The sequence below is a fragment of the Lutra lutra genome, chromosome 16 (genome assembly GCF_902655055.1).
Source record: "Lutra lutra chromosome 16, mLutLut1.2, whole genome shotgun sequence".
NCBI lineage: Eukaryota > Metazoa > Chordata > Mammalia > Carnivora > Mustelidae > Lutra > Lutra lutra.
Genome location: NC_062293.1, coordinates 10,983,344 through 11,000,482, shown reverse-complemented (window position 1 = coordinate 11,000,482; position 17,139 = coordinate 10,983,344). Strand labels below are relative to the sequence as shown.

At 36.7% G+C, this 17,139-nt stretch overlaps 2 protein-coding genes across 2 annotated transcripts in view; both read right to left on the bottom strand.

The window, feature by feature from the left end:
• Window positions 1-3,705, bottom strand: part of LOC125087310 (ATP-binding cassette sub-family A member 6-like) — an 83,843-nt gene extending 80,138 nt beyond the window's left edge. The window contains exon 1 of the mRNA XM_047707501.1: window positions 3,591-3,705. The gene's annotated coding sequence lies outside the window, so the exon portion shown is untranslated. The remainder of the gene's footprint in view (window positions 1-3,590) is intronic.
• Window positions 3,706-4,754: 1,049 nt separating this feature from the next.
• The window catches only part of LOC125087567 (ATP-binding cassette sub-family A member 10-like), a 29,742-nt gene continuing 17,357 nt past the window's right edge, over window positions 4,755-17,139 (bottom strand). The window contains 6 exon segments of the mRNA XM_047708010.1: window positions 4,755-4,803; window positions 9,908-9,961; window positions 9,963-10,061; window positions 14,399-14,450; window positions 16,181-16,222; window positions 16,225-16,327. Coding sequence (XP_047563966.1) covers window positions 4,755-4,803; window positions 9,908-9,961; window positions 9,963-10,061; window positions 14,399-14,450; window positions 16,181-16,222; window positions 16,225-16,327 — 399 coding nt within the window.

Here is a 17,139-nt window from a genome sequence, read left to right as displayed (position 1 = left end):
AGTCCAGAATGCCTACTCAAAGCAGCTGAAGGAAGCTGTTAGAGGAAGAACTTTTATGAGGTAACTGGCAGGACCCACTGCCAAACAGTTATATCAGAAGACATCACAGAACCTTGCTGTGTCTTTTTGGTCAAAGTAAATCACTCTTCAACAGGAGTAAGGACATTGGTAGAAAATGAAAGTTGTTATTATTTTTTTTAACCAAGCTTCTCTTTTTGACCAGTTGTGATCATCCATCATAAATATGAAGGAAGCCCTCGTTGAGACATTTTTTTTCTAGTTGAGGTACTAGGACCTGGAAGAAAAGACTCATACAAAAAGGAGTCCCTGGAAGATCACAAAATACATAGGGATATGAGATAGTCTCAAATGCTGGATGGTGAGTCATCAAAGCATAGAGAATGAACTCACATGGTTAACCAAAATCAGAGTGTCTCAATATGGGTGCTACTTTACATTTTGAGATGAATTATCATTTTTTTGTGGAGGACTGTCCTGTGGGTTTTAGGCTGTTTAGCAGTGTCTTTAGCCTCTGCCTCCTGGGTGGCAGTAGCAATCTTCTGTTGAGATAACCCAAAACAACTCCAAATAATGTCATCTGTCTGCTGTGTGGGGGACAGAAGTGAGTGAGAACCACTGGAATAAGTATGGTAATCTAAGGATAGAAAATGAGTCATCTACCAAAACCACAAATACATTTCTTTGTTGGTTTTAATTATGTAATTGAGTGAATGGAATTTCCTTTTTAAGAAAATTTGAACATTACAAATAAAACAAAAACTTTTATCAGAAAATTTTAAAGAAACATCAAATTCCTGTAGGTTAGGAGGACTTTTTTTTTTTTTTAACCAATTACCTGTGGAATGTCTGTCTGTACGAATCAAGGTAAGGGGACAAATTCTACCTTAAGTCAATGCCAAGGTGACAGTAAAGGAACTGACACAAACCACAACCACATAATAAGAGTTCAAGCAGATGAGGAAAGTCAGAATCAAGGATGAGTATGACATTAAAAGGTCCTGTGGGGGTTTCAGAAACTTAGGATGGGTGCTGAATTTTTCTACTGGTCAGAGAACAAAGTTACCTAGATCTCGTACAACAGAGAGCCATTTGTTGATGTCAGAACTATTTGCCCTAAGACTATAACAAAAGAAGACTGAAGAGAAGTTCATCACAGCTTTATTCATAAGAGATAAACAAGCATATAGTTTAAAATGTCAGATAATAGTAAAAACGTTAAGTAAAAACCATGATAACACATCAAAAGAATCCAATGCAGGCATCCCATAACCTAAAGGTGTTACAATGATATGCAAGATACTCGTGAACCATGAAGTGGAAAAATATAGCAAATTACCATGCCCACCCATGTTGACTTGGAGAAAACACTCATAAAAAGACCATTGATTATAGGTAGGTGAAATGGTGTAATCTGGTGTTTTACTATAGATTACTATTATCTTCATCCACACAATTTCTATATATCCTTAAATGAGCATATACTTATAATCAGAAAATATAACTGTATTTAAAGGTTATACTGTATAATTTCATCCATCCATTCCTTAGATCATCTTATGGTCAATGTTATCTTAAATTGGTATTTAAGTAAATAATGTTTTTAAAATAGCTGATATATTTAAAGTTCAGGTTAAAAAAAAACCTACAATATTTTGGTCATTTCTTTTTTGAGAGAGAAAGAGTGGAAGTGGGGGAGGGAGAGAGAGAATCTTAAGCAGACTCCCCACTGAGCATGGAGCCCAACACAGAGCTTGGTCTGTGGATCTGAGAACCCTGAGATCACAACCTGAGTCAAAACCAAGAGTTGGATGCTTAACCAACTGAGCCATCCAGGACCCCCCTTCAATGTTCTGTTTGTAAAATGTGCTCAGCATTCAGCTATATTGAAAATAATTTTAAAAACTGGACTAACATTATGTGATTTTTAAATTAATACTGACCACAAAATAGGCCTTATTAGCAATTAGTATAATGCCTGATTATGTTAATGTTCACTACTTTTCCCTATCTTTGCCTCTCCCCTCCATTCTAAAGTCTAAAAAACCATCTAAAATCTTAATCATTATTGAATCTTGGAACTACTGAGTGTGTCTGTTATCTGTGGTAATACGGAAGAGTGTTCTAGAATACTGGAGACTAATAATGTAGTAGGAGCTAAAGCCTGATGTTAGGAGATTCAGGGTTTTAAGGCTCTTCCTGTGGGAGGAGTTTCCATCTAACTGCTGTATCAACTTCATCATCAATATTTCCTGTAATTTAGAGAGTTCTAAGAACACCTAAATAGGGAGAAAATAAGTAAGTAAACAAAGATGTCAGGGTGTTTCTGTAAGATGGATGTGCGCAGAGATTTACACAAAGGCTCCTTGGATGATGCCCACTGGTTTAAAGAAAAGAAAACTCATCTGTTCCAAGGTAGCCTGAGAGAAGCTATATTCTTCCACATCAAAGGTCTGTTTCACTGCATTGAGAGGGACTAACATCAATGACTTACATGTTTTCCACTAAAAGTGCTTTCAAAGGGTGCAATATATGCAGCAACTTCAAATCCATGAGATTTTTTAGGATATAGGCCAAGTATTTATTTCATAAATAGTTCCTATTCTAAATTACTCAACTGTGTGAAAAAGCCTGCTTTAGAGAAGTGTTTTTGTTTTACACAATCTGATTGAGGAACCTGCTTTATGAACCAACTCGCTTCTTTTCTTTTTTTTTTAATGTTACATTAGTCACCATAAAATACATCATTAGTTTTTGATGTAGTTTCCATGACTCATTGTTCGTGTGTAACACCCAGTGCTTCATGCAGTACGTGCCTTCCTTAATACCCATCACTGGGCTCACCCATCCTCCCACCCTACTTCCCTCTAAAACCCTCAGTTTGATTCCCAGAGTCCATAGTCTCTCATGGTTCATCTCCTCCTCTGATTCCCCCCCCCTTTATTTTTCCCTTCCTTCTCCTAATGTCCTCCATGCTATTCCTTATGTTCCACATATAAATGAAACCATACGGTAATTGCCTTTCTCTGTTTGACTTATTTCACTTAGCATAATTCTCCCAGTTCCAGCTATGTTGATGCAAATGGTGGGTATTCACCCTTTCTGAAGGCTGAGTAAAATTCCATTGTATATATGGACCACATCTTTATCCATTCATCTGTTGAAGGGCATCTCAGCTCCTTTCACAGTTTGGCTATTGTGGACATTGCTGCTCTGAACATTGGGGTGCATATGGCCCTTCTTTTCACTACATCTGTATCCTTGGAATAAATACCCAGTAGTGCAATTGCTGGGTCATAGGGTAGCTCTATTTTTAACTTTTTGAGGAACCTTCACACTTTTTTCCAAAGTGGTGGCACCACCTTGCATTCCCACCAACTGTGTAAACGGGTTCCCCTTTCTCCACAACCTCTCCAACATTTGTTGTTCCTTGTCAATTTTTTGCCTGGGGTAAGGTAGTATCTCAGTATGATTTTGATTTGAATTTCTCTGATGGTGAATGATGTTGAACATTTTTTCATATGTCTGTTAGCCATTTGTATGTCTTCTTGCTTCTAAAATTATTTTCTTACCTTCTATAGAACCAGACGACCCATTCAGAATGTTTAGCAGTGTCGATTTACCAGCTCTGCTGTGTCCCAGTATTACAGTGATCTGTCCTTCATATATGTCAAGAAATATGCCTGTTTAAGAATAAAATGTGAAAATTAGACTTTATATTCAGGTGGGATGGACCTTACAAAAGTTTGTAAGAGTCAAAGGTATCCCAGTGCTTCATTTATTGGTATTCTTATATGTTCCCTCTAAAATTATATATTTGTGTCTATTTATGAAGATGACACTTTAATTTCTCTGGGGAAATTGGATCAAGACTGAGAATATAAATTTTCACCTTCCTCCCTACCCAAATCCTTCAAATATCAAAGAATATATCAATTCGATGTTAATGAACAGAGCAAAGACTACTAGGAATAAAGCAGAGTGAGCAGAGTATTTGCTTTCCGAGCCAAGAAAAGCATTGTGCCTGAACAAGCAGCCTCCCAGAAGCTCCCAGAACTGAGACAGAAGGGCCAGGGATGGAGGCAAAGGGGTATGTATCCTATATTTGGAGGGAGAGAGCGCGGGTTAAGGAGAGGTTGGTAAAATTTCCCCTGGCACTGGTCATTGCTCTGTTTTGTATCACAAAAGTATGAGCATGGTCTCCAGAGGGATCTGGGGGACCCAGAACAGGTCATAGGCATTTTTCTATATACGTGCTCAGGACTTGATAATTTATTTTTCTTGAATATTTGAAACATTATCTAACTCCATGGAGAAACAATAGAGTTCTGTTAGCAACCTAGAAATTTTAAGAGATTCTCTGAAGATAGATAACATGTGGAATTATATTGTTGGAGAATCAAAAACAAGACCACAGCCCAAAACAGGTGATGAAAAGTTCTGTGAAAGTAGAACAATTCCAGTAATATCTCAAAGTCAGTCTGACAAATCTATGTCAAAGATTATAAACCAGCATGAGCAGTACAACCTTCTTTTTAAAAATGTTATAATTATATTATCGATGACTCTCCCTCAGAGTAGAAATGTGGGTTTTTAAAAATTTTTCTTTTTATCTAGACTCATTCTCTAATTTGCCACTATGACTGTCTGTAACATCAGAAAACAACAACAAAAAAATTTTTTTTAAATTAAAAACAGCATCAAAACAATGAAGTCTTCTCTTTACCTTGAAATACTTACACTTTTTCAGGCTTTCCATCATACTCTTTTGTAACATTTCTGATTCTGAAAGATGATTAAGCAACTTTGAAGTAAGTACATTTTCTAGTAACACAGATTATGTTAACCGTCAATAGGACAGCAATACACAGTTTGTGATTAATGTTGAACCACACCTGGTAGGGTGTCACCCTCATAATGGGATCCAAGGAAGGCAGAGGTAAAATCTCACACCACTCCCAAAGAGACTTGCACAGACCAGCTCATACCCTTATCAAACCTGGCGTTTCGTACATGCCAGCAATTCTTCTCAGTTGGCAAATGAAGAGAGAGCTACCATTGAAAGAAAGGAAGGAAAGGACAGGAAAGAGAGCGAAGGAGGGAGAGAGGCTTTCCCTCAGTTCTGCACCCCTCTCTAGTTATTATTTAATTGTTCTTCTCCTCCACAGGCAACTTTATCAAAATATAGTCTCTCTACTCTCTGTTTCCAATTTTTAAAAGACTTTATTTATTTGAGAGAGAGTACATGAGAAGAGGGAGGGGCAGAGGGAGAAGCAGACTCCCCACTGAGCAGGGAAGCCCAAAGACACGGGGTTCAATCCCAGGACCCTGGGATCATGACCTGAGCCAAAGGCAGCCACTCAACCAAATGAGCCACCCAGGTAGCTTTATGTTTCCATTTCTTTATCTCACATTTATTCCCAACCTAAGGCAACATAGCTTCTGACCCTATAACTCCACTGAAGCTATCCTCAGTGAAGACACCAAAGACACTCTACAGAATCCATCGGACACTGACACTTACCGGTCATTGTTTAATAGACGCTGTATTAAACAATTGCTAGCTCCTTCCTATATAGCGAGGCTATATTTCCTTGGCTTCTACCCTCTTGGTTTCCATATCTTTCTCTTATTATTCTGCTCAGCATACTTTATGGATTCCTTAAACTGGATTCCAAATTTAACCAACTATTTTTCTTATTCTCAAATCTTTTTTTTTTTTTTTTTTGGTAGCAAATCTTTATTGTAAGAGTGCCATCACATAAATGCATTGTAATATAACTTGCCCAGAACATTTCCTAGGGTTTATTTGGGGGCAGTATTTTACATATGGAAGAAGGTGGTCTCTGCATGGGTTGGAAGCCCCTTGCCTCAGAGCATCAGGAAAGAAAACCAATTCTTTGCATTTTGCACAAACGTATTAAAATTTATATTTGCTCTGAAAGAAAAAGAGATGTATTCGCCCCATTTTTTTAAGAGAAAAAAATTTATTTAATAGCAACACTTATGGTAAAAAGACAGTTTTTTTCAGTGTTCCAAGATTCATTGTTTATGCACCACACCAGTGCTCCATGCAATACGTGCCCTCCTTAATACCCACCACGAGGCTCACCCAACCCCCTACCCTCCTCCCCTTCAAAACCCTCAGTTTGTTTCTCAGTCTTCCCAGTCAAATCTTTGCCATATGATATTGCCCACTCTCATTGCTTCAACTCTAACTTAGATTCTAATGATTCCTAAATTTGTGTCTTTAGGTCTTTCTTCAAAGTCTCAAATGTACATATTCAGCTTTTTTGCTCTGCATCTGTGCATAGATACCACACAGGTCATATTATTTTCCCCTGTAAACCAGTCCTACTTCTGTTCTCTATCTCAGTTGGCGTTTTCAACATCTGCCCAGGAATGCCAACTAAATGCCTAAGAAACATTCTTGATTCTTTTCTCTCTCTCTCACCTCAACCTGTGGTCCACAAAATTACTATAATTTAACCTTATGGATTTATGAATTTAACTTTATGAAATCTCTTTGAATTTATCCCTTTATCACTTGTCTATGACCTTCTAGTCCAGATTCTTATCATTTCTCACCTCAACCTCTGAATCAGATGGTGTTTTCCCTTTCCATCAACCTAGCCCCTTGTCTCCTGCAATGCAGAGGACATACCAGGAATAAACTTCCCAGAAATCATTCTCTGTATTGAACTTGGAGAGAACTTGGGCGAGATTTGGAAAGCAGAAGTGAAAAAAGGTCACTTTTCTCTGAAGGTCATGGGGACAGACACATGCGCAGACTGTAGGTTTGTAGCAGTTTTTCAGATTTCTTGACAAGCCCTGCTTTGCTGCTGGAGCTTAAGAAACCTGGTGGGAACTTTCCCAGAGGATCCCAGCAAACTTAGTGAGACCTACCTACTTCCATGCATCTGGATAGATTTTCTGGCTACAACTTTCTTGACCTTCCCTCTTGTATTCTTAGTACTTTTATAAATTACTAATTTCCATACCAAATCCCTTTACTTGTACAATATTTCCAGCAACTCACTTGTCCCAACCCAACCCAGACTGATACAACCTTTGGAACATTTCCATTTCTCCAGTTGTATCTCCTTCAAATCCATTCCAGAAAGCTATCCAAATGATCTGCCAAAAGACTCGCTGTCTACTTGGCCTCCCTCAAATCACTTGGTGATTCCCCCACACTATACAGGACAGCCTGTCCTTCTTGGCAAACAAAACCCACATGATCTGATTTGGCCTGTATCTCTTAATATTTACCTCTCCCCCCCTTCTTAGCTTTGTGCTTTGAGCTCAGAAATGTCAGCTTCTTGTCATTCTTCAGACATACACAGATTGTTTCTTGCTGTGCCATGCTGGTCACACTGCATTGTCTGTTTGGAGGAACCTTCACATGACCATCACAATTTACGTGATTTTTTTCCTTCCATAAGACTCACCTCAAGAGTCACCTGCTTCTGACCTTTCCTACCACTCTTAGGCTGGGCTGAATGATCCCTCCCTAGGTTTGGTTATTCTCTGCATCATCTCTACCACTCTTTTTACTAATAATCTATTTAAGTGCCTGTTGCCCCCCAGGCTCTGCCTGTCCTGAGGTTAAAGACTGTCATTCATCTTTGAATCCTAGTTCTGGCAGAGAGAGCCTAATGAATGATGAATAAATGAAGTTAACTAATTTGCCAGCAGAAGCAGTCTGGCCCAGAATGATCCAAAGAGCTGGTTTGAGACATATTGGGGTAGCAAGCATAAAGAGGGGCTGTCAAGGTAGAGGACAGAGTATTCGGGTTTAGACAGGCTAGAGCTGTTCTGTGTCCCTGGGGGTATGCTCATTTCATGTTAAAGCATCAACAGCAAGTTGGATCTAAGACCACTGAATAGGACGGCTGGTGGCATCCACTTAGGAAAACTGAATGACCACACAACCATACGCGTCTTCATCGCCCACTGGATGAACGTGACTGAGGGTTAATATTCGGGCACTTATGGAACCTTGTTGCTTAAGGGTGAAGTTCTGGACTGACTAATGTGATTTAGTCCTGATTTAGCTTGTTAATTTAACTAAATTTTCTGGTGTCAACATAGTTACTGTAAGTTAATGGTAAGGAATATGGTAAACTGAAATAACTAAGTTGGTTTTTTTTGTTTTTGTTTTTGTTTTTAGATCTTATTTATTTGACAGAGAGATCAGAAGTAGGCAGAGCAGCAGGCTGCGGGGGTGGGGGGAGCAGGCTCCCTGCTGAGCAGAGAGCCCAATGTGGGGCTCGATCCCAGGTCCCTGAGAGATCATGACCTGAGCCAAAGGCAGAGGCTTAACCCGCTGAGCCACCCAGGTGTCCCCTAAGTTTTCACATAGGAGTTAGGGTTTGAAAAATTACCAGAAATGGGTAGAATTTGAGAAGTTCCAACTCCAGGGAATAGAGGGTTTCCACTTATCTTTCCATGTCAGGTTATAGTTTTTTTTCCTTCCTCTCTTGTCTCTCTGCTCATTTCCCCTTCTCCCCGATACATTTGCCCATCACATTTGACATGTTTCAAGATAAGTGAACCGATTTATGAATATCAGATTGAACTTACCTGGGATATTTCTAATAGCAAAGAGTTACTGAATGCCTATTATGGGCTAGGCACTATTCTAAAAGCTTTACTCAAGGTAGCTGATTTACTCGTCATAACAAACATATTTCCAGTATCATGCCCATTTTTAAGACACAGAAACTGAGACATAGGCAAGTAACATAGCTGGGATTATACAGTCAACAAGCAGTAAAGCCAGGATTCAAACCAGGTGGTTTAAATCTGTAAAGGACATTGTAATCACTACGTTCCATTTTGTCCTCAGAATACACTTCACATAAATGGAATGTCATTTAGGAGTACTTCTCAATAATATCCTTCAATAAAACAAGCAAACAAGAAGCATGCACTAAATTATGATGACATTAAGAATTAGTCAGTCATTTTCCATACATCTTCCCGCTTTCCCATAAAACCTTTATCAATGCTTTTCTCTACATTATTTCTTACTCATACCCTTTAAATCAACCACACCCCTACAGATAAAGATTTTAAAAAAAGAAAAAAAAAAGATAACTAACATTTATCCAGTTCCTGTTACCTAACAGGCATATTTAATTATCTCACTGATTCTTTAAATTCCTCAAGAAGAAGTCACTGTACTGTTGAATTATATTACACATTTCTTAGAAATGAAGAAAATGATGTTTAGAGATCTCACATGGTTCGACAAAAAGTTACCAAGCTACTAAATAATAAAGAAATCTTTTAACTTCAAAACTTCAATCCATATACTTCCTAAAGGCAGATAATCAAAGAAACGTGTGTCTGTTTTATATACTATATGTGCGTATACATACATATCATAATATGTGTGTTTGTGTGTATTAGAAGAGAATGCAGAGAGGAGGGTATACATGGTTGGGATAGAAAGTAAAAGATGAAGGACAAGAAAATGAATAGGGCTACTAAATTTTGCTGCTGACAATATCAAAAACACTTACTTTTAAAATGATGAATGAGGGGCGCCTGGGTGGCTCAGCAGGTTAAGCCTCTGCCTTCAGCTCAGGTCATGATCTCAGGGTCCTGGGATCGAGTCCCGTATTGGGCTCTCTGCTCAGGGGGGAGCCTCCGTCCTCCTCTCTCTCTGCCTGCCTCTCTGCCTATTTGTGATCTCTGTCAAATAAATGAATAAAATCTTAGAAAAAAAAAGATGAACGGAAGTTTGGAATGACGGCAGAAACACCTGAGAGAAAGGAATTTTCAAAAAACACATCATCTATGACATTTGACCTGTGGCTGGCTCTGTTGTCCCTTAGTTTATTGAAATTTCACCTGTAAGTATGCACCATTTGTTAGTTGCCTTATAGCTTCTTTTCCATGGAACTCTGGAGGCCCTGGTTCAAAAGAGTCATCAGGAATGCTCAGGATTTATTTCATCCTCAGAGACTTCATAATGAGTGTTTTGACGTTGGGACCACAATGAAGACTTGGGGAAGAACAAGGGCCATCTTCGTCTGATCAATCAAGATACAGTTAGCTATTGAATCAATCATCTACATTGGTAAAGAACGATATCTGTCCTAGTGTAGCTTGATACCAATTTTTTCTACACATTAATGATTTATTTTTCCAGTTTTATTCATAAATAATTGACATCTATAACTGTATACATTGAAGGCATGATGGTTTGATTTACATATATTGTAAAATGGTTACTAAGATTGGTTCAGCTAACATCCATCATCTCAATAGATAAAATAAAATGAAAAGAATAAAAAGAAAAAAATGTTCTCCTTATGATAAGAACTCTTAGGATTGATGTTCTCAACACTTTTCCAAGTATCACACAGTGGTACTGACTATAGACCTCATGGTGAACATGATATCCCTAGTACCTATTTACATTATAACTGGAAATCTTTCTTCCAATTCCCCCTTCCTCCAGCTGTAAGTCTGATCTCTTTTTCTATAAGCTTGTTGGTTTTTTTTTTCTGAAAAAAAAAAATTTTTTTTTAGATTCTACATATAAGTGAGATCATACAGTATTTGTCTTTCTTGGTTGGTATCAATTTTGAATTTAAGTTATTAAGTTGAGGAATTATATTTATCACATTAAAAATAAAGTATTATAAGGATTTTAAAGTTAAGACTGTTTTGGTCTTTGGTGAATTTTCAGCTCTGGTTCATTAAAAAAAAAAGCTTATCAAAGAAGAAAAAGTAGTAGCTGTTGGAAATCATATCAAACATTCTCGGGATTTCCAGCCATTTGGGTGGTTAAAAAAGAGAAGTTATACAAGCTGATTTCTGCCACAGTATATGAAGAAATATTATTTTGATAATATAGGAAAATGAACATTGAAAATAATGAGTGTACCAGTCACTATAAATCCAAAGTCAAATTTTTCAAAACCTTAAGGATAAAAGAAAAGCAGACAAAATAGTTATTAAGAACAGAAAGTTAGGCAAAAGACTGGATATGTGCTGACATATAGAAAAAGGGGAGAAAGGAAGAAAATTAAGGGCTCAGAAGTGAAAGGATGGGACATATTAAAAACTCATAAGGAAAATGAAATAAATACAAATCAAATTGTTTCTGCCATGTCTTCATTTGTTTTATTTTATGTAGTTTTTTTCAACCAGATGGATTAATCCTTAAAGTTTGGAATGGCCTCATGAAATTATACAGGGATTTTCATCAAGGTAGTTGGTATCACTCCAAGGCCAAATGGACTGATTAAATATATTAAATATAACTGATTAAAAATTGTCTAACATTTAAATGGACTTATAGTTTAATGGTAAGAAAGGAAAATAGAGCAATAATTAATAGGGAGTTCAGCTGTGGATCTAAAGAACCAAAGTAAATAAAATGAGATGGCATTTTAATAATGTCTCCACAAAAATGTGAATTTATTAGTGATCACAGGAGGAAACTTAATAGATTTTTCAGAGAGCATAGGGTAATTTAAACAACTCAGAATCTTCATATGTGATGTCACATGACAAGCCATTACAGTAGGCTAATGAAAGGGGATAAACTTGGTCAAAGTGCCACAGCGAAAGGAGAGCTGAAGAGGAAGAGATACAATAACATATAACTTCTAGAAGTATGAAAACAGAAAGTGTTGGTACCATAAAGAAAAAAGATGGAAAAGGTGTAGCTAGAAAATGAGTGTCTTTGAAAAGAGAAATGAAAAGGATCATGTATTATGGTCCTAAAGATATAATGTGGGAAAACAGAAATGCTCAGAGTGAAAATATGTAGAAACATCGAGAGCTGAACTAGCCAGAAAAGGGAATTATACCGTGAGAAAGCAAAGGAAATTTCTTAAAAGAAAGGGGAATTAACATTGAGAAATAAATTCATTTTATTCATAGAATTCGTAGGATTTTTTTAAAATATGTCAAAAATTGAATAAATTTTGGACATTCCTGTTTTGCTGCTACTGACCTAGTTAAGTGACATTTTCTCTACCCCCAGTAGCCAAGATCAGAAACAAAAACCATCCTCATCCCCTCTCTTTCTCACTACCTCCATCTAATATATAACTAACCACCAGGTCAGATTGTTTCTAGCTCCTAAGTACCTCCCGAGTCTGTCCTCCCCTCTATAGTACATTGGTCCTCAATCTGGTCCCCTCCTCTCTCTAACACAGATTATAATGTCAACCTGCTTTGAGCCCATCCTCTAAATAGCTCTCAGAGTGATCTTCCTAACATAAATCTCAGCAGTGAAAAGTCCTATATAGATTACATCAATCTGTCTCTCTTTCCTGCACCCATGGTTCAAAGGTTCTTCAATTTCTTGGATGAATAATACTTTTTTAAAATAAATATACTGTGGGGGCACCTGGGTGGCTCAGTGGGTTAAAGCCTCTGCCTTCGGCTCAGGTCATGATCTCAGGGTCCTGGGATTGAGCCCCACATAGGGCTCTCTGCTTGGTGGGGAGGCTGCTTCCCCCACCCCCTCTGCCTGCCTCTCTGCCTACTTGTGATCTCTGTCAAATAAATAAATAAAATCTTAAAAAATATATATACTGCGTACTTTAAGGACAATTAAAAAAAAACTCCCATTTTGCTATGGTTACTACTGCGAAAGAGAGAAAATATTTTCACAACAAACGTATAGATATGTAAAGGCTATAATCTCACAATATGAAAGACAATTTCCAATGAAAGAATTAAGGTATTTAAGTTTCACATTGTTTTTGTCATTTCGACAAAAACAAGAGAAACCCTTGTCAGGGATCACCACCAATATTGGAACTGACTAGGGGAGAGAATCCCAAATTCTTCACGTAATCAGTGGAGTCAGCGAGCGCAGGCACCTACAGAGGGACTTAAGTGGAGGTGAAGTTCAACCCCCTGGGATCTTCACATGCTATATTGCCCTGTCCATAGCTGTGCACGATGTGTACTTGGAAAAAATTTCCCCTTTTAATTTCTTGTTAGCTGCTTATTAATTCCTACATTAGAACCACATCTGACACCCAAACTAGGCACTAGCTCTACCTAATAACTTTTCATTTCCCTACACTACAGCCGTTTCCCATTACTCAACACACATGCTATTCCTTTTGACCATAAAATTTTTCGTGCATTCTTGTCCACCAGGTAAACTTTCTTATCCTTTAAATGCTGCTGAAATTCTTTCCTCCAACCAACCCAAGGACTTACACTATCATAGAACCTTGTGGTATCCTCTCCTATCACACTTCTTACACTACATTTAGTTACTGATTTGTGAAGTGTCTCCAATGCTAACCCTGAAAGCCTTGAAAACACAGACCATTGACCCACATAAATTTAATCAGCAAAGTTATGTATTAGATACATAGATGAAATCTGATATCTAATTGGTATCAATTTTATGGGAAATTTTGATCCAGAAAAAGAATGATAAATGTAAACACATTTAAATATAACCTACTCTTGGGGTGCCTGGGTGGCTCAGTGGTCGTCATGATCCCAGGGTCTTGGGATCAAGCCCCGCATTGGGCTCTCTGCTCAGCAGGGAGCCTGCTTCCTCCTCTGTCTCTGCCTACTTGTGATCTCTGTCAAATAAATAAATAAAATCTTTTTTAAAAATATATAAATATAAGCTACTCTAAAAATGTGGATTTGAAAGATGTTTATAAAAATTTGGGTTAAAGAGTACATATTGTACCCAAGTAAGGGGAAGTGAGACTTAATCAAACTTGTGGGAAAAAGAAAAAAAAAAAACAAGGAGGAAGAGAAGGAGGAGGGAGAGGAAAAAGAGAAGGGGGAAGAAAAAAAGAAGAAGGAAAAGAAGAAATAGAAGCTGAGGGAAAAGAAGAGGACATTGTTGTATTCCTTCATCAAATATTTGAGAGCTTCTTTGCACCAGGTGGTCTCTAGATGAAAAACACATTATATATCCGGAAGAAAGTTCAAATAAGAAAACAAATATATGCATTTATGTAATTCATCAGGAATTTATTGGGCACCTACTATATGACAAAGACTGCTCTGGATGCTTAGAGATATCAGTGTAATAAAACACAAGCATCTCTTCCTCAGGGGGACTTACATTCTAAAGACAAAAGACAAGACATAAATAATAAATATAATGAATATCGAATTCAGTGGGGGAAAAAAACCCAAAAGGGGAGTACTAAGTCAGTTTCAAAGTTTTCACCCAAATTCTGCTAACTTTGTTCTTGGGCTAGTCATATAACCTCTCAGACCACTGCTTTGGCATCTCTAAAATGTGAGGCTTGTACAAAATACTGAACGAAATACTCATTGGTAAAATTTTCTGATCATATGACTACATAGAAACAGAAAAAAAAAATTGAATTCCACTTTCCCAAAAATAAATATTACTTACTGTGTCTTCCCATAGTAGAGGGTGGGGGTTAGGATAGTATTTGAAAAGTAAGCTAATTATGAATGAGTAGAGAACTTAGAAGAAAAAGTGGCTATTTAACCTATTAAAGTACAAATTAAATTTTAGATGGAAGTATTAGAAAAAAATGTTAATGCAGAAAAAACCAAAACTTTAGAAGAGAGCAAATAGGCAATATGGCACAGAGTTATGACAGGGGAAGATTAACTTTGGAACATTAACTATGCCTTCCTCTACTCCCAAGAAAGAATTTCAGTTTTATCTACTAGATTCCGGGGCCTGATGGGCTAAAACCAAACTGACTTGATTTATATACAAAGGGTTATAAACAATGGGCAAAAGAGAAAATAAGAAATTCCAAAAGTAAAAGATGATGAAAAAGTAGAGAAGATCCTAGTCCCAGTTTAGCTGGGGACACTTTTAAGGGTTCAGCAAAAAGGAATTTTTAAGACCTTTGCTATGTATGTTAACAAGGGAGTGAGTGCATACATCAGGAGATCAGATCTGGGATTTTACTTTCCATTTTGCAGGTTTGAGATGAAAGTAAAATTTTCTAATCAGTTGGACACTAGAGTGCTGATTCTTGTCTATGACCCGTGCCAAAGCACACACGTTAACTTGGATTCAGAGGTTACATGTATTTATTATATGCTACTTTTTGTTCAAAGGAGAAATTTCATTTAATTTTAAGAAGTTGTTTATTCATGAGAATAATTTTGCAAAGTAATTTTGAAGGCAATTTGCTAAGTGCATAAGAAATGCAATTATTTCAAAATGATAGACCATAAAGTTTTAAAATGAAATTATATTAATGGAATGAGTAAGAGGCATAGGGGATAAAATTCTAAAATAACAGTGTAATGGAGATAAAGAAAATGAAACAAATAAAGATCTAAAAAAAACTATACATGCTTTAAAAATAGAATACTTGAATTAGAAAACGTTTAAGGAAAGACACCAAAATAATAGGGTTTGAAAAGGACAAACCTATTCAGATTCTGATGCATGAGAAGGAATTATGTATGAGTACAATTTGTGGATTTTATGCAGGCAGAAAGGAATATAAGTGTATTAGTTCCTGGGATGACATATGCATTCTATATAGGAATTTAACAATAATTATTTAAAAACCACTTTTAACTAATTTTATGTAATTTAATGAGTTTATTTTACTAATTTTTATGATACTCTATAAAGCATTCTTGTTAGGCTGGTCTTCCCATAAAAAGAAAGAGAAGAGCTCAGCTCATCCATTAACTTTATACTAGTCCCTTCTTCATATTCTTGAGATACAGAACAACAAGTTTCCTAGAGCTTTTAAATATAACCTACTCTTCAAAAGAGAGAAAATATTTTCACAACGAGCTGTTTAATGAGCTATTTTAATGTCCATAAGTTTAATTCAAATACTAAAAAACATCAATGTGTTCAATAGTTGTTAGAGTTGTTTCCTTCTCTCCACACCTGCAACCAACACACACACGCATGTACACACACACACACAGACGCACACCCCATACCTTTATAAAAGATAAAAACCCAAAGAACTACAAGTTATTTTTGTCTAAATTGTTTTTACCAAATAATTCTGGTCCAACCATTAAATAATGAGATGAAAATGAGGAGATTCTATTAATTTTGAAACCGTTTCCTTCCCTCTGCCACCAGAAATGCTTCTTAAATTACAAGCAAACAAATAGTAAGATATTACCTTATAAGAAGCAGAATGGCTTTAAATTCATCTGTAACCACACTATGACTTACCAGGCAAAACTCGCTCAAAATATAACGTTAATATCAAATAGAGATGAGATCAACTGCCAGAATGAAGAAAGCAATCATCATTATGTATGACTCTCCAGATGGATCAGGAAAAATAACGCCAATCAAGGAATAATCCATGTGTAAAATCTGAGATTAAAAAGAATAAAATAACAGAAGATGAACCTATAACGCTAAAGGGTTTTTTTTTTTATTAAATGGTACTGCTAGACAAATATAGTTCATATTTTAATACTTTTTCTTCAAAAATCCACAGTGAAGTTGTTAGTAGTAGTGCTGCTTTTTACAAATAAAATTATTGCTACAAAAGTGGGAAATGCTATCTGAGAAAGTAAGACAAATTGAATAATAGAAATTTAACTGACTAATTGATTACCACATAAGTTTTTTTTTTTAATTTTTTTTTATAATTTTTTTTATTTTTTCAGCATAACAGTATTCATTATTTTTGCACCACACCCAGTGCTCCATGCAAACCACATAAGTTTTAAAGAAGGGGATTTAGAGAAGTGGTCAAGGAGCCAAAAATAACATATTGTAGGAAGAGAAACTCAGAGCGGGCAGTGAAACTGGAGGACGTGTAAAGGAAATATAAAAATGTTAAGGGTAAGATATTGCAGAAACACTCAACTATTAAATAAGTATTGAGGACTTGAAGAGATTCATTTTAAAGATAAGAAAGACAATAGTTCACATTGCTATAGCTTGTGTCAGGAACTGCACTGGCATTATGGTTACAGATTAACACAGTCAGCCCTCCCATTTACCCCCATTGAGATTTCTACTGACATCCCCTTTCTGCAGAAGAAGAAAGGAAGGCTACAGAAATCAAGTGACTTGCCCAAGGCAACCCAGCTGGTATGTGGGCAGAGCGGAGACTGATTCATGCATTGTAACTTATTCACTATTACTCATACCTCCACATTTTACTGCTTCTTTAA